Source organism: Trachinotus anak, unplaced genomic scaffold (assembly GCF_046630095.1).
Source record: "Trachinotus anak isolate AG129_WGS33_773 ecotype Australia unplaced genomic scaffold, CSIRO_AGI_Tana_v1 ptg000002l, whole genome shotgun sequence".
Lineage (NCBI taxonomy): Eukaryota > Metazoa > Chordata > Actinopteri > Carangiformes > Carangidae > Trachinotus > Trachinotus anak.
Genome location: NW_027273853.1, coordinates 26,193,139 through 26,220,647, shown reverse-complemented (window position 1 = coordinate 26,220,647; position 27,509 = coordinate 26,193,139). Strand labels below are relative to the sequence as shown.

At 43.1% G+C, this 27,509-nt stretch overlaps 2 protein-coding genes across 3 annotated transcripts; one reads left to right on the top strand and one right to left on the bottom strand.

Moving 5' to 3' along the window:
• Positions 1–268: 268 nt before the first annotated feature.
• fbxl9 (F-box and leucine rich repeat protein) lies at positions 269–6,872 on the top strand. The gene is made up of 11 exons (XM_071458353.1): positions 269–609; positions 850–951; positions 1,096–1,230; positions 2,093–2,272; positions 2,747–3,052; positions 3,326–3,542; positions 4,013–4,170; positions 4,255–4,470; positions 4,600–4,812; positions 4,911–5,128; positions 5,216–6,872. Exons 1-11 carry the CDS (start codon positions 556–558, stop codon positions 5,382–5,384), a joined length of 1,968 nt encoding a protein of 655 aa, XP_071314454.1. The 5' UTR covers positions 269–555; the 3' UTR covers positions 5,385–6,872.
• Positions 6,873–6,878: 6 nt separating this feature from the next.
• elmo3 (engulfment and cell motility 3) lies at positions 6,879–26,778 on the bottom strand. 2 transcript variants are annotated; one of them, XM_071458336.1, is made up of 21 exons: positions 26,486–26,778; positions 22,502–22,610; positions 20,112–20,152; positions 19,939–20,011; positions 18,706–18,756; positions 18,264–18,433; positions 17,611–17,710; positions 17,350–17,501; positions 16,926–17,004; positions 16,062–16,112; positions 15,809–15,931; positions 15,303–15,425; positions 15,081–15,185; positions 14,838–14,946; positions 14,596–14,732; positions 9,965–10,128; positions 9,102–9,214; positions 8,894–8,998; positions 8,694–8,773; positions 8,516–8,596; positions 6,879–8,386 (listed from the first exon to the last, which is right to left on the bottom strand). In XM_071458336.1, exons 2-21 carry the CDS (start codon positions 22,577–22,579, stop codon positions 8,174–8,176), a joined length of 2,148 nt encoding a protein of 715 aa, XP_071314437.1. In that variant the 5' UTR covers positions 22,580–22,610; positions 26,486–26,778; the 3' UTR covers positions 6,879–8,173. The 2 variants fall into 2 exon arrangements, with proteins under 2 accessions (XP_071314437.1, XP_071314444.1); XM_071458343.1 differs by lacking the exon at positions 26,486–26,778 and adding an exon at positions 23,120–23,258.
• Positions 26,779–27,509: the final 731 nt, after the last annotated feature.

The window sequence follows — 27,509 nt, the reverse complement described above, 5'->3', positions numbered from 1 at the left end:
TTTGTCATTATTGTGTGTAGAATTTTGAAAATGAATTAATTAATCTATTTTGGAATAAAGCTGTAACATAACAAAATGTGGAAAAAGTGAAGCCTACATTTCACCTCCACCATATGTAGGTCATGGTGTACTAACTGTCTCTGAGGGGGGGGGCGGGGGGGTTACTGTGGGTGTTGGAAGAGCGGATAATAAAAAAAAACCTCATTACCCACAATGCACGGCCCTCTGACGTCACAAGTTTTCCCTTCTCCGGTCAGCTGGTCCCGCTGAAGTCGGTCTGCCGATGCAGTGTAAAGTAGCTTAGTGCGGTGACAGCCGGCAGCAGAGCCCTTCGTTAGCTGCCACTGAGCTAAAAAATTGGCAATTTTTATCGATTAGTGAACGGATAAGAACGACACGACGTCACGGTGGTTTCTCTTCGCTTAGCAGCCATTAGCTTAAAGGCTAACGTTAGCCAACAGCGGCTTCTTAGTTTGTGCAGCTAGCTAGTGGGTTGGCTAGCCGCCTGGCTTGTGATGGTCTGGAGGTCTTTATAGCAACGAAGAAGAAGCTGAGATGGGAGACAGCGATGGGGAGGAAGCTAAGGAAACACCTGAGCTGCCTGTGGAGGTGAGTTTGACTGAGAATCAGGCAGCTGAGCCCTTTTTCTTGCTCACAGAAACCCAGTGAGCCACAGTGACAGTGATGAGCAATTAACATACTGTTCTTGTCAAAGCACACTGTGTTTTTCAGTCAAACAGTCTGCTGTCATTTGAGATGGTAAGAAGGTGTTAACTAACCTGGGTGGACTTTCCTCTTGCAGGATCACTGTAATTAAATGTAGTCTTTCTTTTCTGTCTCTTGCTGTAGATCTTAGTTTACATCCTGAGCTTTCTTCACGCTTCAGACAGGAAGGAAGCCTCACTGGTTTGCCACAGCTGGTACAATGCCAGCCAGGACCTGCGCTTCCAGGTAATTTGCTCCCATTCAGAGACAAACCAGCTCTCATAATGCTTGATAAAGGTGGATAATGCATTTGTCAGAGCAAGCAGATGCAGTGTGCAGGACTGTGTGCTTGAGGGCAGAGTTAACGTCTGTCTGTTTCTCTTTGTGTAGAAAAACCTCACCTTCTGCTTCCCAGCTTCAGCCTCGTCCCTGGAGCTGGTCAGGGGTCTGAGCAGAAAGTCACGCTGCAGTCTGGTTATCAGCCAGCTCGATGGCTTCAGCGTGTCCCGATCACTGCTGCTGGAGGTGCAGTACGCCGTCATCTTTTAAAAATACATCACTACTTGGATTGGCATAAATTTTGATGGTTACACATTTTGAGATCCTCAGGACTTTTTATATCTATTAAAGCTAAGATTAGTATTTACTGGACGACTGTGGGGAGAGTAACAGCGTTAATCATCAAAACTATTCTGGTGAAATGTTCTAACTGGCAAAGGTTTAACTAAAGAAACAAAACTCATTTAACTGAAGAACACACACAGACCTCTTAGTGGTTCATCGAGACAAATGGAAAGCGGAAGTGGGTGGATGAAATGTATAATAGTGGAGTTTTCCCAAAGAGAGCTCTTCCCTCTGTCGTAAAAATGATATCGCTGCTGTCATGTGAAGACCTAGTTTTTCTCATTTTAATTCAGTTTTTTTATTTTCACTTCAAATGGTCACATGCTTCTTTGTGGGTTAAGAGAGGTCCCCCTCCTCCAGTGCTCATGAAAGCCTTTAGAGAAAAAAACCCATTTTGAGTGGATTTTATTCATCTCAGAAACTGGTCTCTCTTCTGAAAGACCAACAAGAAATTTTGAATAGATTTTTTTTTAAAAACAGAGATAATCACTCTTACATTTTAATTTCCTGTAACACTGACCAGGATATAGCAGCGTCATAATAGACATGGTGTGCACCAAGATGTAAAACCTTGACTGTTGCCTAGAAATATGAGGACAAAGTCCAACTACCAGAGTTTATTTAGTTTATAACAATATAACAGTTGGATTATTTGAGGAAGTAAGTTAATTCACGGCATAGCCATCACACACACTATCCATTTGTAATTTTTTATGCCTCAGAGGGCGCAGGTACTGAATGGAGCAGTGTTCTCCCTCTTTAGGTGGGGCTGTGTCTGGGCTCTAAACTGGAGAGCTTGGCCCTGCCTGGCAGCAGCATAACGGAGGCCTCTCTGCTGACCCTCCTTCCTCGCCTCACCTCCCTCCGCAGGCTGGACCTCAGGGGCCTGGACAGCCTCTTCATGTCTGGAGCTTTCCTCTCCAGGGAGGAGCACAGACAGCAGGTACTGTATATTACGTAACAGCAGCCTGAGGTCGGCCATTGTTTCAGTGAATCCTGACCGTCCTGCTAGCACGTCTCTTCCTTTAGGGTCATCCTCATGTAAATATTTAGGTGTTCTGCAGTACCACACTGGAGATGAAAACAATAATAATAAGGAGCCTAAATGAGTCTGAAAGGTGTGAAATAAAGACATTACAACCTTCTTTATATTTTATACAGTTTACATCAACTCAGCCTCACTTCTGTAGTTACTGCTCTCCACTGTTGCGCCATCATTAAAACCTGCTTTCTTCCTGTGGAGCTTTTTCCCCACATCTGTAGTCATCTGATAAGAAAAGGGTGTTGGCAGTGGTGATTAAATATAACCTTTTACCCTCATTTCCCCCAAAGTGAATTTCTTTTGTCATGGTGTTTGCACAGCTCTGTTGTTTCTGCTGCCTGTAGTAATGGTTCAAACGTCATTCTGTTGTTCCAGGTCAGGTCAGCTCTGTCTGGTCTGGAGGAGCTGGATCTGTCCGACCTGCGCTACCTCTCTGACCTCACCTTCAATCGGCTCACCGGCTGCACCCCGCGCCTCCGCCGGCTCTCGCTGGCCAGCTGCCATATCGCTTTCGAGTTCAACCCGTATCGAGGGTGCCCGGTGGGAGCTGTGGAGGACTCGTCAGCATTACTGTCACTGAGGAACTTAAAAAGGTTGTTAACAGAGCAGAAATCCACCCTTGTAGCTCTGGACCTCAGCAGAACCTCCATCACCCCTGAGTCACTACGCACTATTGCACAGGTCAGGATCCTTGAAGTCCCTGCAACAGCTTCTTTACTGCTTGAGCAGCAATTAAGGATTCTTCACAAATCAAACTGCTCAGCTTATATCTTAAAACCTATTTTTATATTACACAGAGACAGGAGGCTGCATTTATACTCATTAAGATTTCAATTATGATGATGAATCTATTGATGATTTTAACTTCTCTGAAGACAAAAACTTTCAATTGGTTGAAGACACGTCGTAGGATTTCAAGTCATTTTTAAATTCTTGACATTCGTTCTGTTCCAGGTTCAGGATCTGGTCCTAGAGGAGCTGTGTCTGCACGGCTGTAAGGAGCTGACCGACTACTCGGTGGAGGCTCTGGTGAAGCACCAGCCGAGCCTCCAGAGGCTGGACATCAGTGCGTGCACTGAGCTGACCAGCAGGTCTGTAGAGGCCATAGCGCGGGACCTGAAGTCACTGACATACCTCTCCTTGTCCCGTGACTGGAGGATCACTGAGAAAGGTGCCCATGGTGCATTTTTGCTTCTGTGTGTATCATATACTCAAAGAATAATTGGTAAATAAAACAGAACTAACTGTAAAGCCTTGCTGGTAGCCAAGAGTTCATAACACCCACAGCACAAACAACAGCTACTATTAAGAGCCTTCTCAGTAGTGGGGCTAAAACCTAATGTTTGTCCCGATGGTGGCGTGAGTGAAAACGCTCTGTCCTGTTGAGGGCATAAATTTGGGGTAATCAATCTGGCTTATGAAACATTGCTGCGCAAAAGTTGACTGGTTGTCCTGATGGTGGCATGAAGGTGTTCAGAAAGTTTTGCCAATTCGACTTAAATATTTCATGTGTTCAAAGGGAAATTAGAGCAAAAGTCAGGGTGGTGCCAAACATCAGGATGGAAATCGAATCATTGCCAGGAAATGATTAAACTTATACTAATTATACTGATTAAAGTGATGGTTTCCTGTTGTCCGCAGGCCTCGCTGACCTGCTGTCCGTGTCGTCCCTGAGGAGTCTGGATCTGTCTGAGTGCCTCCACGTGAGCGGAACAGAGATAATGAAAGGCTTGTCGGGGTCCAATGCTGCCAGAGCGCGGCTTGAGATGCTCAGCCTGAAGAGCTGCACCTACATTAGGGTCAGTCAGTGTCTGTGTTTTCAGGTGTAACTGCATTTGTATGAAAGAAAAAAAACGACAAGCTTTTCCCTCCTTTCTCTTCAGGATCTTGCGGTTTTCTCTCTTGCCCAGCTTCTTGGGGACACTCTCGTCGAGTTGGACCTGACCTCATGCGTCAACGTGACGGACCTGTCTGTGTGTGCCATCGCCACCTACCTGCAGAGGCTGGTAGTTCTGCGGCTCGGCTGGTGTAAACAAGTCACAGACTGGGGTTTGCTAGGGATGGTGGAAACATCCAAGTGTGATCCTGACGAGGAGACGGTGAGAACCTCAAACAGGTGGATGGTGTTAAGAAGAATAAAGAAGAGCTTTCCTTACATTATTTAAGTCACAGTCTTTGTAGTGAAAGGTGTCATCATAGCTTTTGTAATAATCTAATATTCTCCACAGGGGGACAAGGGACCCAGGTTCACCCGGACCTTCGGCAACATGGGCTTCTTTAAGCCTCCTCGTCTGCCTTTTGAGGAGCGACCCAAGCTGGTGACACAGAACGACCTGGAGCAGTTCTCACGGCAGGCGGGAGCTTCACTCTTGGCTCTCAACAGGCTGCAGGAGCTGGACCTCTCTGCCTGCTCCAAACTCACCGACAGCAGCATCACACAGGTGGGAGGCTGAGAGCAGATAAACACGTCAGTTTGGAGCAGGGATGCAGAATGTTGGAAGAACAAAAATGGTCACTTGGTTGTTTCTCTTCTGTCCAGGTGGTGCGGCACCCAGACCTCCACCGCCTGTCTCTCTCCATGCTGCCAGAGATCACTGATGCCAGCTTTGCGTCGGTAGCCTGGCACTGCCGCAGCCTCACCAGCCTGGCTCTCAGCCACTGCCCTGGTATCAGCGACCGCGGGTTGGCACAGGCTGCCCCATACCTCCACAGGCTCCAGCATCTCTACCTCTCCTGTTGTAATAACATCACTGACAGGTGAGCGACACGAAACCCCACATCCGCTGTATCTGTAGCCGTAGAGAAAACACCAATTCCTAAGCTTTTGTCCTTTAAACCTTGCAGATCCTTGTTCGTCCTGGTGCAGCACTGTAAGCGCCTGAGAACACTCGACATCTCAAGGTGCAAAAACATCTCCATGACAACAATGGACCTCCTTCAGTCACAGCTGCCCTTCTTGGAAAATGTCCACTACAAATTCATAGGTGGGGCTGATCTTACTTTACCTCTCTGACTGAATGCCCTGCATGACTGCTGGAGCTTTTCAGGAACAGAACCGACTGACCAAAGCATCCTCCAGGAGCTGAGCTTTTGCACATCTCAGCAGTTTGCACAACAGCTGAAGGAAACGTTGACAAGTTGTCATTTTACAGTCTAAGATGCTGTAAAACTCAAGTCAGCCTGTACTCGATTTAAGAAAAAAAAAAAAAAAAAAAATCTCTCTGGTATAGAAAAGGCACCACTTGAACAAAATCAATGTGTGAATACTTCTGCCTGATTGGCCAAACACCAAAACAATATTCAAACAATAAGTCGAGGCAGACAAAAATGTATCTGACTGAAAACACACCCACTCTAACTGCCACTTTCAAAGATCATTAACTGTCAAGTCGAAGGGAAACGTTGCAATATTAGATTTATGTTTGTGTGGTGTATCACCACTGAGGCCACAGGTTTCATCGCAGGAAGGCGTTTCAAGCTGCAGTGTTTGTGCACAAGAACCCAACAAAACCAAGAGGAATTCTGAAAACTGAAACACAGCTGCTGCATTAAGAGGAAAATATTCTCTGTCTAATCATAATGAATTGTTGTGTCACACATTTGTTTTTAGGAGGTAATGAGAGATTTTGCTTGTTTTATTAATTGCCTTGTAGTCACGAGGAGCTTTTATCAAAATTAAAAGGTAAACATTATACATCAAGAATGCAAAATACTTACAGCTAAAACTGTCCCATAAGAATGGAGAGAAAATTCTTAATATATATGAATATTTATGATGATGTAAATAAACATTTAAGGATTTTGAACCCATGTGACCTAAATTAAGAGATTCTATAACTTTTGTTTTTGCTGATGATGTTCCAGTTTTTTCGCTCAACATTGATCAGATTTCGGCCTAAATGGAAGCTGCTGGACTGACATCGGGCACACTCACACAGAGGCAAGTTAAAATGTCTTTATTGTGTTATGAGTAAAATGTGTTACAAGAAAAACCACTGACCGGTTTCAACCACAACAGGGTCTGTCTTTACACAGACGCTCTAAAACAATAACGACATTTTAACTATGTCCTCGGCTCTGTGTCCCGTTGTCGTGATTAATCATTTCAACTTAAAAGGCATTTACATCAGCATAACCCCGAGCACATGGTATTTCTCTTGTGCTTTGAGCACTAAAAGGAGGTAAAACTAAAAACAAATGCTCACATCTCTCCACCTCTGGGGCTTTGGAAACATACTTTTGAATTTTTTTCTTTATAATTTCAGGATAATGGATCAAACTGTAGTGTTGAACTAACTTGAAGCACTCAAGCACTGTATTCTAATTCAGGAAATAATATTCCTTTCCACTGTTTGTACATTGTTGGAACTGTTTGTATTGTTGTAACAGTGTATGATGCATTATCATCGTGGGAAACGTTGACTGTAAAGATGAAGAATCAAGTGTAAAAGATGTTGATTTTTATAAATAAACCAAAGTTTGGCAACAACATTAAGAGAGACACACGTTTGTTTGTTTTTCTCAGTATGAATCAAACTTTTTATTCATGTGAAGTCACCCAGCGCACGATTCAGAGTGAACATCATCGCAGAGGGTGGTGTGTCAGGAACGCGCTACAGATGAAAGTCGTGACCATGTTGAAATGAAATAACCAGATGCCAAGAAAACACTCAAACACGCTGTGATATTCTGTAGACCTGTGTCAGCTCTGTGCTGCTGCGAGTGTCACCACGTCACCTCCATTACATTACAATAATTACCTTGTATAAAATGATTCAGTTTTAGAGTTAAGTCAGGGTTCAGTGCAGTTCAGGCAAAACGTAGAGATCAGCGATTGCTTACTGTGTCATCCAGACTTACAGGGATGATTGTTGACTGGATGTAAAACTTTTTTTTTTTTTTTTTTTTGTTTTATTTTCAAACTGTTGATTGTGGTAAAGGCACAGTTGCCTGTTGTTACACTTAATAATAAAAAGGAAAAAAAAGTCAGCTTAGTACCTAATGCAAATCTGCACTGCTGTAAGACAAGAAGTCAGAGCATCTCTGTGCCACAGTAATCATGACTGAGCCACTGGGGTTCGTACTAAGGCCTGTACCTACAGGTATATTTAAGCAAAATATTATTGTCCAACATTGAAAACGCTGTAGTTCTATGTCACGTGTTGGAAATGAGTCTTAACATGTACCACATCTTGAGAAAGCATTGTTCTGGAGTTAATGCCCATTTTTAAAAAAAAGAAAATACAGGAAGAGAAATGAGCACAACCAGATCAAAGCGTCTACAGCCTGAACCAGTAATAAGCAGCCTCGCACACAGGGATATTTCATGTGTCATACATAGCTTTAGATATATTTAGAAATATAAAACTGATTACAAAACAAAATTAAAGTACCATTACTTGAGTGGTGGAATTTAACAATATCAAGAATCTCATTTATCTAAGTCTCTGTTGTTTTTGGTGTTTGTTCATGTTTCCAGGCAGCTGAGGAACAGGAAGGACATCTGAACATCAACTGACTGAGAACAGACAAAAACTTCTCTCCCAGCTGGGGAGCGATCATCTGCAGCATTAGTCTGGCTGAGCGCCACTGTAGTTTAATAGACTCCATGTTTTCAGTTTTCACTTGGATGTAGAGAATGAGGCCACAGAAGAAAACTCAGAAATGTCAGGGTTATTAATCTACATTAATAAGTGCATGGATGCACAGGTCAAATCTCACCACACACACACACACACACACGTACACACACATATTTACACATTCACACGTCTTAGTTCCACTCAGGCCTGTGCACACACTCTACTGCTCAGTCTGGCTAAAGTCGTAGCAGAAGTTGTAGTTGCTCGGAGGTTTGGGAACGACTGGCGCACTGTCAGGGATGGGGACATTCTCAAGGTCCAGGAGGCGGAGCTTAATCTCCATAGAGAGGAGGATCTCCAGCTCGCTGCGCATGGATTCGCTACTCATCTCCCGGCCCAGCAGGACGCTCAGGCCGTCTGTCCACAGGCAAAACTGACAGGAAGAGACACAGTGAATATTCTTCTCAGATATTATAAGACAGACACAGAAAAGAAGAATCTGTGATAAAGAGGAAAATGTTCCCGGTCAATATCTGGAAACCTGCGGCGTAGCCAGACTCACATCAGTTCTAGAGGGAGCGATGAAGTTCAGGCTGTACTCTTCTACATCATACGTGATGCTAAACGCCAGGTCCAGCACCTCCTACAGTGGAGGGAGGAGCACATGCAAACACAGTGAGGCCTCTCGTTACATCTACCAACGGGACGGGAACGTTTTGAATAGATAATGAGCCACTGACCTTGTTCTGTTTGCCTTTGTTCTCTTTCATGTGAGGACAGTCTTTTCCTGTCAGCAGGCCTTTGATATCTGCTACTGGAACTGAAGGAGGCAGAAGAGAAGGAAAGTACTGAACACAGAAACTCAAGTTAACGTAATGCAAATACTTTAATCAGGGCTCCTTTCAGTAATTTAAATACAGACAGCCCAGCTTCAACTCACTCTTCTCTTGCAGCGATTCTATTGGTGGATTGTCCGTGTCTTCCTCCACGTCGCCGTAGTGAAGCATTTTGTGATTGGGCGACAAGCGGCAGTACCACAGTTTATCTGAGAGAGAAAAATGCTCAGTCACAAAGGTCAGCCAGACAAGAAACGCCTGTCGTCTCCTGTCCTGTACGGCTGTGTGTCTGTGTGTGTGCTTTCTCCTCACCCTGTCTGCGCCGGCTGCTGATCTTCCTGAACATGGTTCCCTGACACAGCCTGTTGAGTCTCTGCTGGCGGATCAGCTCCAGCAGCTCTGGCTTCAGGCGCTCTTTGAGCTCACTGGAAAGAAAAACACACACACGCACAAACAAGATGCTTCGTCATATAACAACAGAATCCACTTTGTTGTGCAGAAACTCCAGTTTGCAGATATGGTTGCAAACTCAGATCCAGACCACAGGAAGTTAGTCATGAAAGGTTAAATTAAACATAACATCATCACCGATTTTCTATTTTTTTAAATTATTATTTTCATGAGAATTTAACTGAGGATCACAGCACAGGCAGGACCTCTGCCGACACTCGATGACCCTTATTAATATAGCAGCACACTGTTCACTCAGTGTTTAGTGACAAACAGTTGCATAATAAACAACAGTATGGCCGCTGACCTATCAGCCGATTCCATAGGGGTGGAAACTATCTGGAGTCATTATTAGAGCAGCTGATCAGATTGTGTTGCTTTACTTTTTCTACATTAAAAACACCCAAATTAAAACAACAAGAATCTCAAACCGTTAATAGTAACACAAGGAAATGAAACCACCAAAACCATCCACAAAAAAACGGACCCCTGTGTGCATCACAGGTCCAATGAAACGTGAATATATAAAAGCTGATCAGTACAACTCGCTCTCATCGAGCAGCCTGTCTCAACATAAATTTAAGTGTTTCCACTGAATAAGAATAGAATAGAAAATATTTTTTTCCACCTTGAGGCTAAAGCAAAGGACTCAAACAAGGCAACGAGGAGATGCACTTGTGAACTGGTTCATTTGCATCTAGTCCTGAAAACATCCTGCAACTCACAGCACAGGTGGAGCGAGAGTCTCCTCCTGGTGCAGCCGCTCTGTCTGCCGCAGTTTGAGGATCTCGCTGTAGTTGAGAGCGTTGACTTTGTTCTTGAACAGCTCGAGGGAGGTCGGCTTACTGGACAATGTCCTGGTGATCTGCTCCCTCACCACCTGCATCACCTGAGGATGGAGACGTTGGGACAGATGGTTATATAATGTTGATTGCAGGCTGATGAACTGTGCGCGGCCTCCTGTGTTATGTTCAGTTGTTTTGGGCTGGGACAAAGCCCAAAGCATTTAACACTTTTCCCCTCGTTTTGGAGATGTCTTTGATTTTAAGTCGCTTCCAAAAAGAATATCTTTTTCCAAGTTTTTGATTGGAAGTCACAGGACATCCTGTTCCCTCGGCCAAGACTGAACTTACATGCTCAGGTTTGCAGTAGTTCAGGTGAACTTCACATATTTTCTTACTTTTGTGAAGAATAAAAACCCCCTAACCATCACCTTTGACCTTTAAAACCCACATGAGGAAGTTTGTGCTGTTCACTAGCCCAGAACAAGGAGCATGGGTTGATAATAAAATAAACGTGGCTTATTGGCTGTTCAGTCAGAACGAGAACTTCACTTCCCCTCCTCCACTTCACTTCCTCTCCTCCACCCTTTCATTCATTGCCCCTTGTAAGCCACACCCACTGGCTTGGATCCATTCATATTTTTCCCGCCTACTACTCAGATCAGATTAAAGTTCAAGAGCCAAGTCCCTCCTGGTTCACACTGTAAAAATCAAGCAGATCTATTCCTACTGGTCAGTCTGGTACATACTGCCAGGAAAGTGATGGGGCAGTCTGTCCTTAGGCAGGTACGGAGGATAGTGAATGACCCATCACATATCCTCTACATCTCCTGCCCTCTGGTAGACGATATAAAGTCCCCCACTGTAAATGCAATCGTTTGAAAAACTCTCCATTAAACTTTTAAACTACGCTGCTTGAGGCGTCAGGGATTGTGCAAAGCTTCAAGCTGTTTTTAGTTGTGGGTGCTGTTCTGTCAGTGCTGTGCGTCTGCTGTGGTGTGAGAGCATCACATTCTACTCTATTCTATTCTATTCTATTCTATTCTATTCTATTCTATTCTATATTTCCCCTTCACTCTTACCCTACACTTGGTGAGCGTCCTCATCATTAACCTAATTAACTGCAACACGTGACAGACACTGACATCCTACAAAGCAGATTTAATACTTAATACACATTTAATTTGTAAACAAGTCCTTCTGTAGCTGTGACTCAGCGTTCACTCTACCCGTGTGATTTGTGTGTCTGTGTGTGTGTATGTTTTCTGCATGACTTGTTAAACTGAAGCTCATACAGAGGGATGGGGGGTGGGGGGGGTTGTGACCCTGGCAACCCTGAAACAAGAGCTCAGGGCAGTTGGTCAAACTGTGCACTTGCCTGCGAGTAAAAATCTATAGCTCCCTTCAGTGTGCACGCCTCAGCTGTGAAAAGTGGAAAATCTATAGAAAAATCCATGGCGCTGCAGGACCGAGCCGACTCCAGCACTACTCGTCCACACACGAGCAGCTCTGCTGACCTAGATCATTCCTGTTCACACCCACTAGGACTGTGAGCAATCACTGACTAAAGTGCAATTCACTTTCCCATTCAATAAGCTCTGTCCAGACTCCTCTCCACACAGTTATTTGCTATTATACAAACAAGCATTTGCTCCAGAGGATCAGCTGCACAGTTATTCACATACATTACAAAAGCAAAAGTGGGTATCGAAGTCCTGCGGCAATCTGATGATGCAGGAAAGAAATGCACTTGTTAGATGTTCCTTAAAGACAAACCCCTGTTTCCAACAAGGGTTTTAAATGTGACCAAAGTGTTTATAACAGAGAATGACAGGGTCTGGAAGTGCAGACAGTGAAATCCAGACTGTCATCCTATATTGTGTGAACAGGCAGGGACACAAAACAAGCGAGTACAGTTTACCCCCTGAGCCAAAATAACCTCGGCGTCCTGCAGTTTTCACACCACGAGTTTCAGACATACACTTCACACTGTTCTGTCCTCTCAGCTCTAACGTAATAACTCTGTTGTGAAGTGTCACCTTTTTCTAAACTGGAACCTTTGATATCAACTACCAATGAACTAATCACTAACTACAGAACAACAAAGTACTTAATGCACATTACAACTATGAAAAAACAAACACAAAAAAAAAAAAAATCCCTTGATCTTACCTCCATCTTTTATCTTTCAGAGCCGACTAATTTGCCAAATATTTCAATCCCAACTCCGAATACCATCCGTCTTCAACAATCAGAGAAATGTGATGGGCGGCGAAAGTGAGGGAGAGAGAGACAGAGATCACCTACATGACAGGAGAGGTGCAGGCCTGTGGGTGTTTTGTAAACAGACACCCTGATATTCCCACACACATGCACACACACACACCCACACACACCCACACACCCAGTCCAGCCCCTCTGTCATTTAGCTCGACTGGCCAATAGGAGCGATTGGCAGCTGTCTCTGTTCCCTTAAACCCTGCCGCATGTGCATGTATGCTAAATACGTATATCTGTGTGTGTGTGTGTGTGTGTGTGCGTGCTTATGGAGGATGACCGTTAATACAGGGGGTGTTCAGAGCTACACAAATGACTGGACGGAGGGAGGATGTGTTTTGTGGTGCAGCCTCACTCGCTCGCACTGACACAAAAACATCCTCTAAGCAATGAAACCTAAAGTTGCGATATCTCATTTGCCACCACCACCTCTCTTCTTCTTTGGTTTCTCCATGTCCGCTCCCCTGCAGTCCAACCCTCTCATTCTCTCCCTCTCATATTGTTTCCAGAGGTTTTACGTTCCCTCTGTTGTTGTGTAATTACTGCTGATGCCCTGGGCGCTTTGTTTTCCTCCCATTTCCTTCTCCCTCTGTTTCTGCCGCCCACCACGCTTCTCTTTGTCCACCTAATGCCCCTTTGTCCTTGCCCCAAAGCACCCTGGGTAGGGGGCCGTGGGCAAAAACAAAAGGCCGGTCTGCTGTCCTGGCGCCCAGGACACTGGGCTGCTCCTGACAGGTCAAAAGGTCACTGAGTTTTATGATTGTCGGGAGAGCACTCTGTTGATGACGGACGGCTGTGTGTGATGTTGAAATGCGATTCAGGACAAAAGCTCGACCCGTCTTTCTTTCAGGGCGGTTGGATTCGCAATATTTCCCCCAGAAAAGATCCTGCTGCTCAAGGCTTGGCTCAACCTATTACCACAGTACAAGTGCTAGATTGTGGTTGTGAGGTCACTGTGTGTTCCTAAATGCTGTCTGTGGGGGCAGGTTGGGGATAGTTAGCATAAGAATAAACCTTTACAGAGTCACAGAAGTACAGAGTTACACAAATCCACCACAAAAAGCTGTTTAAAAGGCTCTCATTTACACACTGAGGGATCAGATTAAAACAAGCTACATTTCCACTGGTTTGCTTGTTATTTTGTTCTAATTTAAACTGATAATCTTAAATAAGCTTGAATAAGCTTGATTTATCTTGTTAAATGCTGCCACACCTGCACAGACACATATAAAATGAGATAACTTTATCACAACAGTTCAGGCTCTGTTAGAAATGATTCATGATGCTTCTCTCTGAGATAAGAATCAACATCTTGAGGAGAATGAGGTAATCACCGCTTTGTTGCCGAGTCCCAGACCAACAAACATCAAAGATTAGAACAGTGAGATGGTGATTAGGTACGAGCCGATGGTGATTTCAGCATCATTCTGACCATTTATGGAAGAGTATTTGTGTTTGGGCCTGTCTGACATCCCCATGTTGGGAAGCACAGTGTTGCCATGTCACAGGATTTGTTTGTTTAAATGATTTGGAGGAAACAGACCAATACTGGCGATAGTAGGCTTGGATCTCAAACACCCCGTGTCACCGTCTTACACACACAGTGACGGCTGACGCGCCATCGATCCACGATAGACCAGCAGTTCAACAGCTGTTTATCTGTGTATAAGAGACTGTAGAGGATAAACATCTACCATAGCAAAGCCATAATCTCTCCCATCTGTGTGGGAAAACCTTGACTCCACACTCAGCTGGCAATCAACTAGCTTGTATAACTATCAAAAATTGTGCATTCATGGAATTCAGCTTGGTCCTTAAACCGGTTTCCTTAAAGGACCACTATGCAATGACCATTTTTATTTAACTGTATGGCCACAGGGGACACTGTGACTGACTGTATCTTAAGGAAACAGCTTATGTTGTGCTCTGATTATTAACTAATCTGACATTTAAACACAGTATTCTTCCAGCTGGGTACCTCAAGAATAAATTAATGGATATTGAGATGGACACTGGGAAGTACAACTACGATGTAGTTGACAGGATGTGCCTCAGAACTGTAAATATTTATATGACCAGAAACGAAACAGGGGCTGAAGTGCTGTTGGGGCTCTGGGGATTTTAATCCTCGGTCATTATACTTCATAATTTAAAGGGATCGTAAATGGAAAAAGAAAGCTGGACTGATTTGAGGCGGTCAACCCTGCATGCCGTCCTGCACTGCACAACAGCTCTTTCTGTGGTGTCCAGGACTGAACATGAAGCAAACCATGCAATGCTCTGCTAGACTATTGCACCTTGTCAAAGTCCTCCTGTGTGGCTCTCATTTCCTTCCAGGTCTTGTTGAGCAGCTGAATGCAGACGCAGAAAAGCTCCTCCATGAGCCGATCCTGACTGAAGAAGATGGGGTGGTAGTCAGATCCCGTCTCTGAGGCTGCCAAACAGGAAGCAAAAAAAAATAAAGAAAATAATGTCAGTCTTAGAGATGGTGTGACGAGAGGTTATAGAAAAATTTATGGCAGGTTAAACGTCAACTTACGTGGCTCTCCAATACGGAGAATTTCACACAGGATGAGTGTGAGCTGAATGCTGCTCCTGGCAAACGGACACTCGTGTTTGTCCTCCCTGCTGCTGTTCTCCAGAACAAACTGGGTGTGGAAAGCAATTAGAGACTTAGCTAATCTTAAATAAAAGCCTCTATTATGGAGCCAACACAAATTAAAAGAAGACAAAAACCACTGAACTCTTTAAATTGTTGAATAAACAGTTCAATCGTGCTCACCCTGCTGTAGGCATCAGGATAGCGTGAGGAAAAATAAAACATGGTGTCCAAAGCTAAAAGACCAGGAGGCGTCCGCACCAAGTCCTGACCAGGGTTACTGTTGTTCTGAAAGGAACGGATCAAAGACAATACTGATGCAAATCTGAATAATATCACTGAGAGTAATATGATCAAAGTTGATGGACAAACTTAACAGAATAAGTTCTGACAGCAGACACTCACAGAGAAGCCCAGTTTCTTGAACTCTTTAGCGCAGAGCGAGCGTCGCCTCTCGTGGCTCAGACTGTTCTCGCTTTCTGTCTCGAATGCTGCCTGCCGCAAACTATGAAGGGCGTCTCTTTGCTCCTGGAGTCAGGGGGAAGACGCAGATAAAAGATGGATGTTAGCTTGTTCAAGCTGTTGTTTTTGAACCTAACAGATCATTAGTAATGACACTTCAGTCACTCCTTTACACATAGTCTTTATCTGAGAATCCCTGCTAAGAATTTAAATTAGTCTATAACTTAGTAAGATGAAAAATTACTCATAAAAATAAACACACTGGCTTTGGGCCAAGAAACAGCTGATTCAGTTTTTCTTTAATCACTTGGGAGTTATTCCATTTATTATATTTATTATATTATATTCAGAAATCAAATGATCTAATACCTAAATAGTGGGAGTCTAACAGGAAGTGAGTGAAATGCTCGGCAGCAGGAAGTGTTTGGACACCTGATGTTACAGCTCACCTGGCTGTAACAGTCCAGAGGCGTCCTCATGCGAGGCTCCAGGTGATTCAGAGTAACTGACTGCAGGACATAGAGGTAGTGGGCCATCTCATCCAGGACTGCACCAGAACTATGGATGATGTTCTGCAGCAAATACACAGTTTTATTCAATACGTGAAGGTGTTGGTTTGTTCACATTCACAGCTGCAGATCAAAGAGGTCTTATTTTGTTTGATTTATTTGAGATGCAAATGTAGTTAAGAAGATAATTTACCTTATAAATGTACTGACGGAGATTCTTCTTATTCAGGAACGCAAACATATCCTGGGAAAGAGAAAACGAGGAACAATGTGTTTTTTCGAGGTGCAATGACACGTTTCCATCATGGGGTGGCAATATAGTGTCAGTAACAGACCAGTGGGCCCGACAGGGGTAGGTTTGTGTGGGACTTTGACCCCTGTGACGAAACCACCACTTGCTGGTACATGCCTCTCTGACTCAACCTCGTTTTGTTCAGGACGAATTTGCTCTTGGGTTGGTCACACTGATAAGAAGGGTGGACTTGTTGATTTACTGTAAAACTGAGGAAGTTTTTATGTGTGTGTGTGTGTGTGTGTGTGTGTGTGTGTGTGTGTGTGTGTGTGTGTGAGTGAGAGAGAGAGAGAGAGAGAGAGAGAGAGAGAGAGAGAGAGAGAGAGAGAGAGAGAGAGAGAGAGAGAGAGAGAGAGAGAGAGAGAGAGAGAGAGAGAGAGAGAGAGAGTGAGAGAAACAATGAGAGTCTGAGAGAAAAGACATGAAGGGCTGAAAGAAGCAACTGTTTCCGTACAATAAGAGAGGAGCAGGAACTGAACACAGGGAGAGAAAGCCTCAACTGTCTGCAGAAATGATATGACCACACAGAATGAGATAGATGGATCGTTTCCTGCTGCCTGGCAGAAGTGGTGCCTGCAGGGCTCTGACTCCTCTGTACAATAATGCCCTGGCAGTGCAAATAAACCACCCTTTACCCCGAATCAAATGCATGTCATTCACAGCTTTGGGTGTCCTAGCTTCCCACCAGTACACAAATGTCTCATAGTAAAGAGTTAGGGCAACAGAAACTGAAAAAAGAAAGCAAGATCCAGACTGCAGCAGTACCTGTCTGTCACCGTCTCCTGCTGTCTGTAGTAGGGCCATAAGTAGGGCCATGGCTTTGGTCTGTATCTGCTGATTGGTCCTGAAAGAAGTCAGAGAGGTGGGTGTGAGACGAGCGCCCGTTTTAATGTTTCACCACATCGGTATGTTGCTTTTAACAGTGAAATGCTGGTGTGATGAATGGCAGACAGCCGGTTATCTCTGTTTCATGTCAGTTGTACTGTCATAAGTGGTGTTTTACATATTTTAAAACTTCCTGTTTCAAGATACAATGCTGCCGCTCGTTAGCCTGCCACCTCATCACCACACAGAGGTGTGAATAGTAGTTTTCAGTTAGACCCTGAGTCAGTTTGTAATAGAAGTGAGTATTCAGTAGATTTAAACATGATCGGCTTCTAAGAGTGAGTCCAGTGTATCTGTTACTTACACCTGGAGGTGAGCGATAAGCCTCTCCATGGTGACTTCCTGTTTGACCTGCAGGAAGAGGCTGTGACTGCTCAGCACCATGCTCTCCAGGATGTCCAAGGACACCTGTTGTATTGATGCATCGGTCGGCTTGGCGTTGACAAAGCTGGCGATCTGAAAGGAGGGAAAGACGGGAGAGGATGGAGAAGGTGGGAATTTTAAGAGAGAAGGCAGCTAAGAAACCTGTGACGGAACAAAAGGCGGGAAGCGGCAGATACAGCACCTTCTTGATGAAGACAGACGAGAGGTTCTCCCAAGAAACTATCCCATGATCCATCAGTTCCATGAAGCCTGTGAGTGTGTGGGTCATGATCATATTACTCCTGAATGACGCAGACACACAGAAAGAAATATATATGTAGATTTACACAGATACACACACACACCCTGAATCTGAATAGCAATCAGAGGGACTGTTTTCAATAGTTCAATTACTGGTTTAAAGCATAAATATTTACACAAATGCACTCTAAAACTTTTCCATTGTGTCACAGAGCACTAAGGATTCAGCTAATTGTGGTGTCCCTACATGCTACTGTGAGGCTTGTTGGTGTAACCTGTGATCATAGGAACGATCCAAATTAAATCAACAAATAGGCTTCAGGAAAGGAAGAAAGAGTCGGGGAACAAATGGGAGGAAACATTTCTTTCCCTATAATATAGTCTCATATTTGTGGCCTTATATAATATATTCAGCAGGTACACTCCTGGTTTTTTTCTATACAGGTTTAGCTTTAGTGGGGATATGCTGCTACATGTGCAGAAACCACTTTACCCCTCAGCACCAGTGTTGTCTATCTGAGGAACAGCATTCCACCACATCCAAGGAAGGTATTCAAGCACACACACCCACCCACACCCACACAGAGTACTAACTCATTAGAATCCTCCACTATCTTGACCAATAAGAGGTGTCCGTCTCGGCTGATGAACTCCTGAGCAAAGGTCACGTCTGTGGAAACGCTCGCCAGTTCCTTCAGCGAATCGCAGCGCACGCCGGAGTCCGAGCTCTGGATGCCCTTGAACAGGTCCTCTGCACAGCGACCCTGTGTTCATGCAAAAAGCAACACATATGTTCACACTATTTCCTCCTTTCCTAGTTATTCATGGTGTTGTTGCTCTTCTTTAAAACTCAGCTAATTGCACTGGCAGAGACAGATCGAGGCTGAATTGTTGTGTTGCCCGGACTTGTGTAAATTTGCTGCGATGCAGAATGTAAATGAAAGAGCGATATAAAGAGACAGAGAGGGCTGGAGGAATGTGAGAAGTGGGAGATGAAAGAGGAAAGTGGCTGAGAGCCTGATGGCTGCAGACTCACCGGTGCCTTGGTCAGTCGCAGAATGCAGCCGTTCTTAATGTCCAGACGATTCTACACCACACAAACAAACAAACGCACAAACAAACAAACACGCACACACAGTTGGAGAGGGACATGACAGCATATTTAGACGCTGAAAACAAAAAAAAACTCTTGAATACAGTGAAAGTTAGATGTCAAGGAAATAAGACATAAGATATGGATAAAAATTAGCCACACACACGTGCTAATTTGCACCACTGCTCACTTTCACAAATACGGTGCCTAATGAGTTATTCAAGTACAATACAAGTTTAATTTTATCTAGTTTTACTCGTATTATAAAGTTACCTAATTGCAACTTTGTGAAAATATGTCAGGCCATTGGTGCAGATTCACATGACCATGAAGGTTGTCTGTTTTTGCCTTGATTGGAAAGCCAGCTGTGAGGAGCGACTGTAAAGAGATATCTTCAAGACTGCAGCCGGGGTGTTCCTCTAACTCTGATCCTTTAACCTGCACAGGGGTTTCTCCATGGGTTTTCACATGGATATTTCTGAATCAAATAACTGTTGAAAGCAGGAAATGATCTCATTCCTACGCTGCATGCAATCAAGGTAAGCGCTCCACACACACACATCAAGAAGCAGAAACATCTGTGTTTAAAACTTCCAAACTTACCTACTTCAAAGTCTACAAGTTAGCAGTAAAAGTAAAAAAAACCTGCTGTGTTTCACACTCTAACAGCAACACTATTTTGACAGTCTCACCAAAATTTTGTACAATAAATAAAGTTTCTTCCTCCACATTTTTTGTTGGCATTGTAATGACTTCTACAGCCCTGCCTCCTCCTGAAAAGAGGGGGAGGGCTTCCAGAGGCAACTGTTTCAAAAAGACACTTGACACCAAGAAGATGAGTGTAGCTCTGAGTGCTTTTCTCTTTCTCCTTCCCTTGATTTTTCAGTCTGCCTCACACTCACTTTTAAGAGCTTCACTCATACTGTGAGACCTGGGCTTCACTATTGGATGCAGAGGAAACACAAACAAAAGCAGACAGAGGTCACAAAGTGCTGACAGAGCAGCGAGTCACTGATTCATTGCTCTGCTTCTTAAACAGAGATTTACACCGTCCTCGTCTTAAACATGGAAGCATCTGAAGGTCTGACTCAGGTCTGTGGCTCAGGACGTATTTACCAGACTGACTCCCTGGTGTAGAAACATGTTTGTATTGGTGTGTACAAAGATGTGACTTACTGATTCAGTGATGTACGTCTGCACTCCATCAGCATACTGCAGGGCGTAGTTCTCTGGACCTGGGAGATTCCAGCTGCACACACACACACAAACACACACATATTAACTATCACAATAACACAAAATGAATGTCAAATGCTACCATAGAGACAGCAGAGCCATCATCAACTTACCCATCACACACTTCTTTTATTACAGCAGACAGAGGCTTTTTCTGCACAGAGACACAACAAATAGTTTACAGTCACACACCAGCAAATACATTCACACGTCACAAAAACACACACCTGCTGCATACATGTGGGTCATAACAACAGGACTTAGCAGACTGCACTATCAAATATTTCCTGTCGGGGAGCTGAGTACATGCTTCAGTAATAACACACTGTTATGGGATCACGGTACCACAGCTATTCTCGCTGGCTGCAAACCCTGTTTGCTGAGAGGAGGAAATCCAAGAGCTCTGCAACGCTTTTTGAACAATGTTTCCCTCAGTGCCCAGATCCCTCTTTGTACGTAAATAAAAGCCAGACTACTTCCATGTCTTCCTCTTAGCTATCCTGCTATTAGTGGTCAGCCCCGTGGTCAACCAATCCAAATGTCTTCTGGTTCTGTGGTAGACCCAGTAAACGGCCTGTTATTAGTGGCAGCCAAGAAGGTCGACTGATCAGATGCGTTTAATGAAGACGGCCGGGCCAATAAGAAGTTTTTGAGGGCTTCCTCTGGGGAAGGACTAGACGTGATCTACAATAAAAATATTTTGGGTAGAAAATGGGCATTCATTCACATCCAAATCTGCACTCCTGAATGTTCAGTTATTGTGCTGTTTACAACACAAAGTCATGAAAATATCGCTTGAGGCGACAGGGCTTAAAACTAGAATCTGTGCCCATTCAGTTTTCAATTGTGCTGCATTTTCCAACTGTTGAAATAAGGAGATAGTCTGATAAGTAACTGTAAAATCTGTTCTCTCTGGGTTCAGACCTCCTTGTGTGATGTACAGTATGTGACTGTGAACACACACCCCTGCTTTGTGGTGTACAGTTTAAACTACACTTCATGCTCAGTGCCTTGCGCAAAGAACTGCAACTTCCCCAAAATGTCTGGGAAACACATGGAAAACTTCCCCAACATCACATTAAAGCTGACAAAACTAAACCAATGTCTGGGTGTGTTTAATATGAAATAAATATGAAACACATGATAAAATTTAAAAACTGAATTTAGAACTGAATCAACAATTAGTGAAATTGAAGAAATGAAATCCCTTTGGACTGAATTCTGTATTTAACATAGGCATTTTTAACAACTTGTATTTAATGTAGAGTTTTTTTTTTTTAATTGTCACTTTTCATGACGGTGGTGTTGACACTGCCCGCTCAGGTGTCTCTGAATTCACCTGTGAGCGTTAGCTGCTGTCTTTAACACTGTCTCTTCATTTTGATGCTGAGAAATAAACCAGGCTAACTACCCCACCTAGCTAATTAGCCGGCTAGGAAGGTAGCATGTGGAGCTAAATAAATAAAAGGAGATATTAGAAACTGTGTCTGTGTGGTGTGTTTAGGTACAACAGCTGATTCTGTTGCTCTCGCTAACTGGGGCTAACCGGCTAAATTTGATAGCAGTTGTTGAATTTGAGTGTCAAGTGACATTATGGCGTAACATTTTATAAAAATTGGTGATATTTAATAATTGATTAAATTATCACAGTTTATATATATATATTTACTTACTAATAATTATTTATTCATTTATCTAATACTGATACAATTTAAGGGGCTAAGTAAGCGTTTAAATGAATGATTTGAGCAGTGGCTGTCAGGACGCCTCAGGGGGAGTGAAGGTAAAGGAAATGTAAAAAGCTCGCCTGTCAGTTTAACTAACAGACTTGGCATTGTTCAGCTATTGTAAATATCTTGTGGTGCAGCAGCTGTATCGAACAACACCAGAAAGGAAGCGGGAGTAGTGATACACACCACAGTCACGCAAATGCTTTTTTTGGCATAAATATTATGTTCCTCTTGTTTAGGTTTTAAGGTTTCTAATCTAAATATAATCCATCTGCAAATTACCACTTTCAACAGTCCTGTGTACAGTGTATTCTCATTTTCATATAGCACCAAACCTGCAGCCAATGCAGAAAAAAAAGCTCGTCCAGCAAAGTCCCAAATGTGGTACGTACATAGAACACATAGTATTAATACTATAAATATTTGAAATGTTTTTGTGTGAATTGGCCCGTAGTGCTGCTGCAACACTCATGACAACCAGACTGAAGTATCTGACCTATCCTTTTTACTGTAGAGAGCATCTCTGCGGTCTTTGGGTCTTAAGCAAATGAACCATTCTAAGAGGAAGTGCTGCCTGGAAAGGCTCAACTAAGGGCAAGACATTCCCATGGTAGTTCACTGTCAAAGCATACAGCAGTGAGCTGAGGCTCAGTCTGAGAACAGAGACTCTCTATATATCTTTCCTGGTATTTGGATTTTAAAAGCAGGATATTTGGAATTATTTGAGTGAGTGTGTGTGCGTGTGTGTGTGTGTGTGTGTGTGTGTGTATTACCTGGTCCAGCTGTATGAGCTGGGGGTAGGCCCCAGGCATCTGGATGGCTATCTTCACTATGTCCTTCTGCTGCGGCATTTTGGCAGCTCTTGACTCCACCACTCTCTAGCTGTTGGTAATAAAAGAGATGAAAAAGTCAATATAAAATATGTTACAAGTATATTTCTATATTAAATGTATATTATATGGCGAGATCTAAACCACCAGGACCCAGACAAAAAAGGAAAATCTTTCACGATGACTTCACAAAAGAAGGATCTGCAGATAAGAACTTCCAAGAATAAAACCAGTTAACAAGCCAAATAAAACAGGTTTTCAGTCCCGTTTCCACAAAGACAACCATGTGAAAATCTACAAATCCAAAGACTAAATTTCACAATAAATTTCATATTTTGAAACTTTCAAACTGAGCACTAAATGTGATATATATAGAGTGAAGGCGAATACTGCTCCTCTCATAAATCTACAGAAATGTGGCCGTACGAGGAACAGTCATTCTGTTCGGCTCAAAGATTTCAACATTAACAACAGAAACACGAGCTTTGCTGCTGTTTCAAGCTGAATAACAAAAACAGAAATTCAACTATTTCTAAATGTGATGAAGTAAAAGCTACCAACCCAACAGCAGTTTCTCTTTAAGTTGAGCTGATGAGTCTGTTCATCTCATGAATGACTCACAGCAGTCAGAGCAACTATCGTTTTCAATATGAAGTTGTAGAACATTGTGTTCCTCTTTCACTGTATCTACACACGCGCTATGGCTTGTTCACACTCCAACTCCCAGACACACTTCTTCCGCAGGCTTCAGACAACATTCCCAGAGGATACAGAAGAAGCTGTTGTTGTGCTTCCAACCCTTCCCCCTTCCTCGTCCTTCGCCGTCTCTCCCTCGCTCTCAGCACATGGAAACAATACAGTTGGATCTAAGTTCTTCTGTACACTCACGAGCTCATGATGAAAGAAAAGCGGTTCGAGCTGGTGTGTTTGGTGTGATTAATGACCCCCACCCTCTATCCTCTTGGATGGCTTGCATAGTTTCACTCCACTCTCAAAAAAAGAAAGACCTCACAGTTTATGGCGGGTTTCAAAGCAACGCTCCTGTCAAAACAACCACACTCCTTTACAGTCCTCTCACCTCACTCGGCCCGAGGCAGCAGCTTTCCTGATGTGGAATTTCAAAGCAGGAATGAAAATGGGGGCAGAGCGGGGAAGAACATTTTGATAAACGTTGTCGATGCAAATACAACACAAGTTAGTTTTTGGATAATTAACATGAACTAGACTGTGAAGAAAAAAACCCTGAGGTGCTGAAAGCATTCTGGTAAATTGGTGCTGGTGCCAAAGGTCAACTTCCTTCCAACAACTAACAACAGCGGTTTGCAGCCTTATTAATCTTAAAGGGATTTGGGGGAATGTAGGTTTACTCTCAGGCAGCTTATGAGTCAGCAAATTCAAGGGCAAACTCTGGGTAATGGCATCTCATGTCTTTGCAACATCAAAGACTGGCTGCGGGTTTTAGGCTGAGTGTCTGTCTGAGCTGTACAGTGATGAATTGAAACTGAGTCCATGTGTGTATCATCTGGATGTCAAATTATTGGTTTGGTTGAACTACAAAGGGTGAAAGGAAGGGTGGCTGTGTTTTGTCAAAACAATCCCTCACAGGTGAGGATCAGCGGTGAAATATACACCGTGGTGCTCAATCAGCTGCATGTTAGGATGCTGCAGTTCATTCCCCATCCTGAATGACAGTATTTTGATGGTTTGTATAAGAAATTATTTTTAAAAAATTGTCATCTAGAAGGCTTGCAATTTGGAAAATGAAACCAATTCTAAGCCTGGCTCTCAAAACCAAACATCACAAAAAATTTGAAAGGCCCTAAAAACCTCAATCAGACTAATACAGACTAATATAGACTAATAGATAATAAAAAATAATTATTAGTTGCAGCCCTTCTTTGGTTTAGGGGCAAATACCTGCAGAACTACAGTCCCGTCAGCCCCAGCAGTGTTTTGTGTGTTAGCAGTTGAACATAGTAAACACATCTGTTAAACATCATTTACATGATCACAAAACAACATCAGCATGTTAGCATTCTGGTGTTAGCATTTAGCTCATGGTCACCACTCACAGAGCTGCTAGCTCGGCTGCAGATTAAAGATGTGACGAGAGGTTTGTGACCAAATAAGGTGGTTTTGTCATCAGACTTTTTTTGCGTGATCATGCTTTCTAATGACATTTACATACACAAACATCTTTAGAAACTATCATCTGTGCAGCCAGGCAGGTAGAGGCTTTTATTTTTTTATTTCACCCGCCAACTTCTATTAATATTAGAACAGGAAATGGCCAAAACTATCTTTACCATAACAAAAATAGATCATTTGTTGCCTCATATCACACTGAGATTATACTGATTTTCTGCTGTTGCAATTGCTAAAGTCAGACTAAGCAGCCCAGAGAGTTCAAACGTTCAGTTACACCCAGAAGACTTCCAGCAGTCTGGGTTCACCCATGATGACAACTGAGCACTATTTGCCTACATCCATGATGACCTGTCTGAACACGCTCCCGGCCTCAGCGCTCGCTCCTCACCGACATTCTCCCGTCATTACTACCAGACAAACAATCATTTCAGCTTGTGCCTTTGAGCCTCGGCTCGTTTCCTTGACTTCAAACCAAAACAAGCTTGGTGAGTGTTGTAAACCCGTTTTCTGACTCATCAAAAAAAATTTATACTATTTGAAATTCAATCACACGTAATGTGACTTGATGTAGAATTTATTAGTGAAAATACAAATGAGATGCTAAAACCCGGTTCTGAGACTATTTGACTTTTCTTCAGACGTATTTTTTGTGCTGTTAAAATGCTGTCAAATTGACCCTGAGTTTGTCGTACACCTCAGCTCACGAGCCTCAACAGAAAAGCTGCTGATGAGTAAAAATGTGAAAGTAGTTCAGTGTTTCCTTTTCTTAACTCAGCAGAAGAGAGAGGGGAGATTTCCATCTGAGTCTCCACAGAGGTTAACCACTGAAGAGTGTGTGCCTGTCAGCGTCAGTACCTGTGTGTGGAAGCCGAAACCGCAGTGTGTATGTGCCTGCCTGCCTTTAAACAGAAGTTAAAGTGTTGGTAAACTACTCATTGCAATGATTAACACAGTATAATAAAGGTTATCGGTATCCTGATAGGAAAAAAAGTTAATCAATTCATCTTCAAAACCATTTTTCAGATAAAATTGCCAAAAATGTAGTTGCTTTAATTTCTCAACTGTGAATATTTGCTGATTCTCTATAATAATAATTATAATATATTTGGGTTTCGGGTTAGAAAATGCAGTTTGATGACTTGTTTTTGTATTACAAACTAATAACACAAGGGAAGTTACAGGAATACATCATTTAGACATGACTAACACTAAATAGATGGACAGTTTCCCTATATGAGAAAATAACCCTCATCTCACAGACCTCTCAAATCAGGCTCTGAAAAAGGTAAAGGGGGGGGGGGTCATTGACACCTTAAACTTTACAGACATGTAAAATAAAAAGTGCCTGTATTCTTCTGAGCAGTTTGCTCTATTAAGCTTAAAACCCTTTTGTCAGCTGCAGACCTAGTGTGTCTCAGACCCCCTGGACTGACAAGTGTGTGTGTGTGTGTGTGTAAGAAGGGGGGAGGTCTCAGCTGCCTGAAATTCCTAACCTGACAGGGTAACCCCCCCCCCCCCCCCTTCTTTATGTGCTGTGATTTAGTGGAATCTGACTTTGTTATTTTACAGAGAACAAACACACTGAAAACACACACAGTGACCTATTTATTACAACATAAATCTAAGTGCTGCTGGTCCCTGCAGGCTGGTTCAGCATAATCACCAAACTAACGTTAGTTAGAAGTCAAAGCAAACAGCATCTTAACTGTTAGTACTTATTCACAGCTGATGCGGCTATTGCCAAAGCTGCAGGGCTTTTTTTTTTTTTTTGCGTCCTACCTGGTTTGAAAAGACAAGTCGAGGGCTACTGTCCTGCAGGATCCGCCGCAGTCGCAGCGACGAGCATTTGCAGCTGTCTCTCTCTCTCTCTCTCTCTCTCTCTTTCCTTCGGGAAGAACAAGGCTCAGGCCGCAGAAGTTCCTTCTTTTCTTAGAGAAACATCCGAACTCGTCGGAAAAGCAGGAGGGGACTCCTCGCAACAAGTTTACAGGGATGATTAGTTGATTTAAAAGTTCCGGGTTGGTTGGAGTCGTTTAGGCGAGAGTTCGAGTCAAGCTAGCCAATTTAGGACTACTGCTTTCCGGTTGTGACTTTCAAAATAAAATCGCTCCTTAAGCGTTTAATATAAGCATTAGTGTGGAAATAATGTTTTAAACATATGTCGCATGAAAAATAAACGGCCACTCTTTATTTATATCACGACATTTAATCACATTCACATACATCTATGACAGATTGTACCTTAAACCTTTTCAGTGCGTTACATTTCACTCCTTGACCTACACAGCGCTTTTACTTTGAAAGAAAAATAATATACGTTCCGGAAATGCTTTTGCCGCTCGTACTGAACTGCACCAGCTTTTCTTCCAAATTTCCAAGAAGTAGGAGATGAATTAATTCAAAGTTCCGGGTGGGGTACAGCTGGTTACAGCTGCCCCCTGCTGTCCCCTCTTTCTCCCAGAGCTGTTACACATTGTACAAAGAATTTCCTCTACTTCCATAAATAACAAGAATTTTATTATGAAGCCTATTGTAACCAAATGAGGAGCAGGGAGTCCTGATTGCAGTGATTACCAATATACTGCTGCTGGTCATGTATTTTTTCCTTATTTTAATGCCTTTATTATATATATAGGGAGAAAGTTGACAGGAAATAAGGGGAGGAAGAGATAGAGAATGACATGTAACTAAAGTGCCAATTGGGGAGTTTGACATAACTGTTGCCTTTGGCACAATAGAGAAGTGGCTGTGACATCTACAGAATCCAACAGCAAAAAAAGTTCTGCCCAGTTACATAAATGTC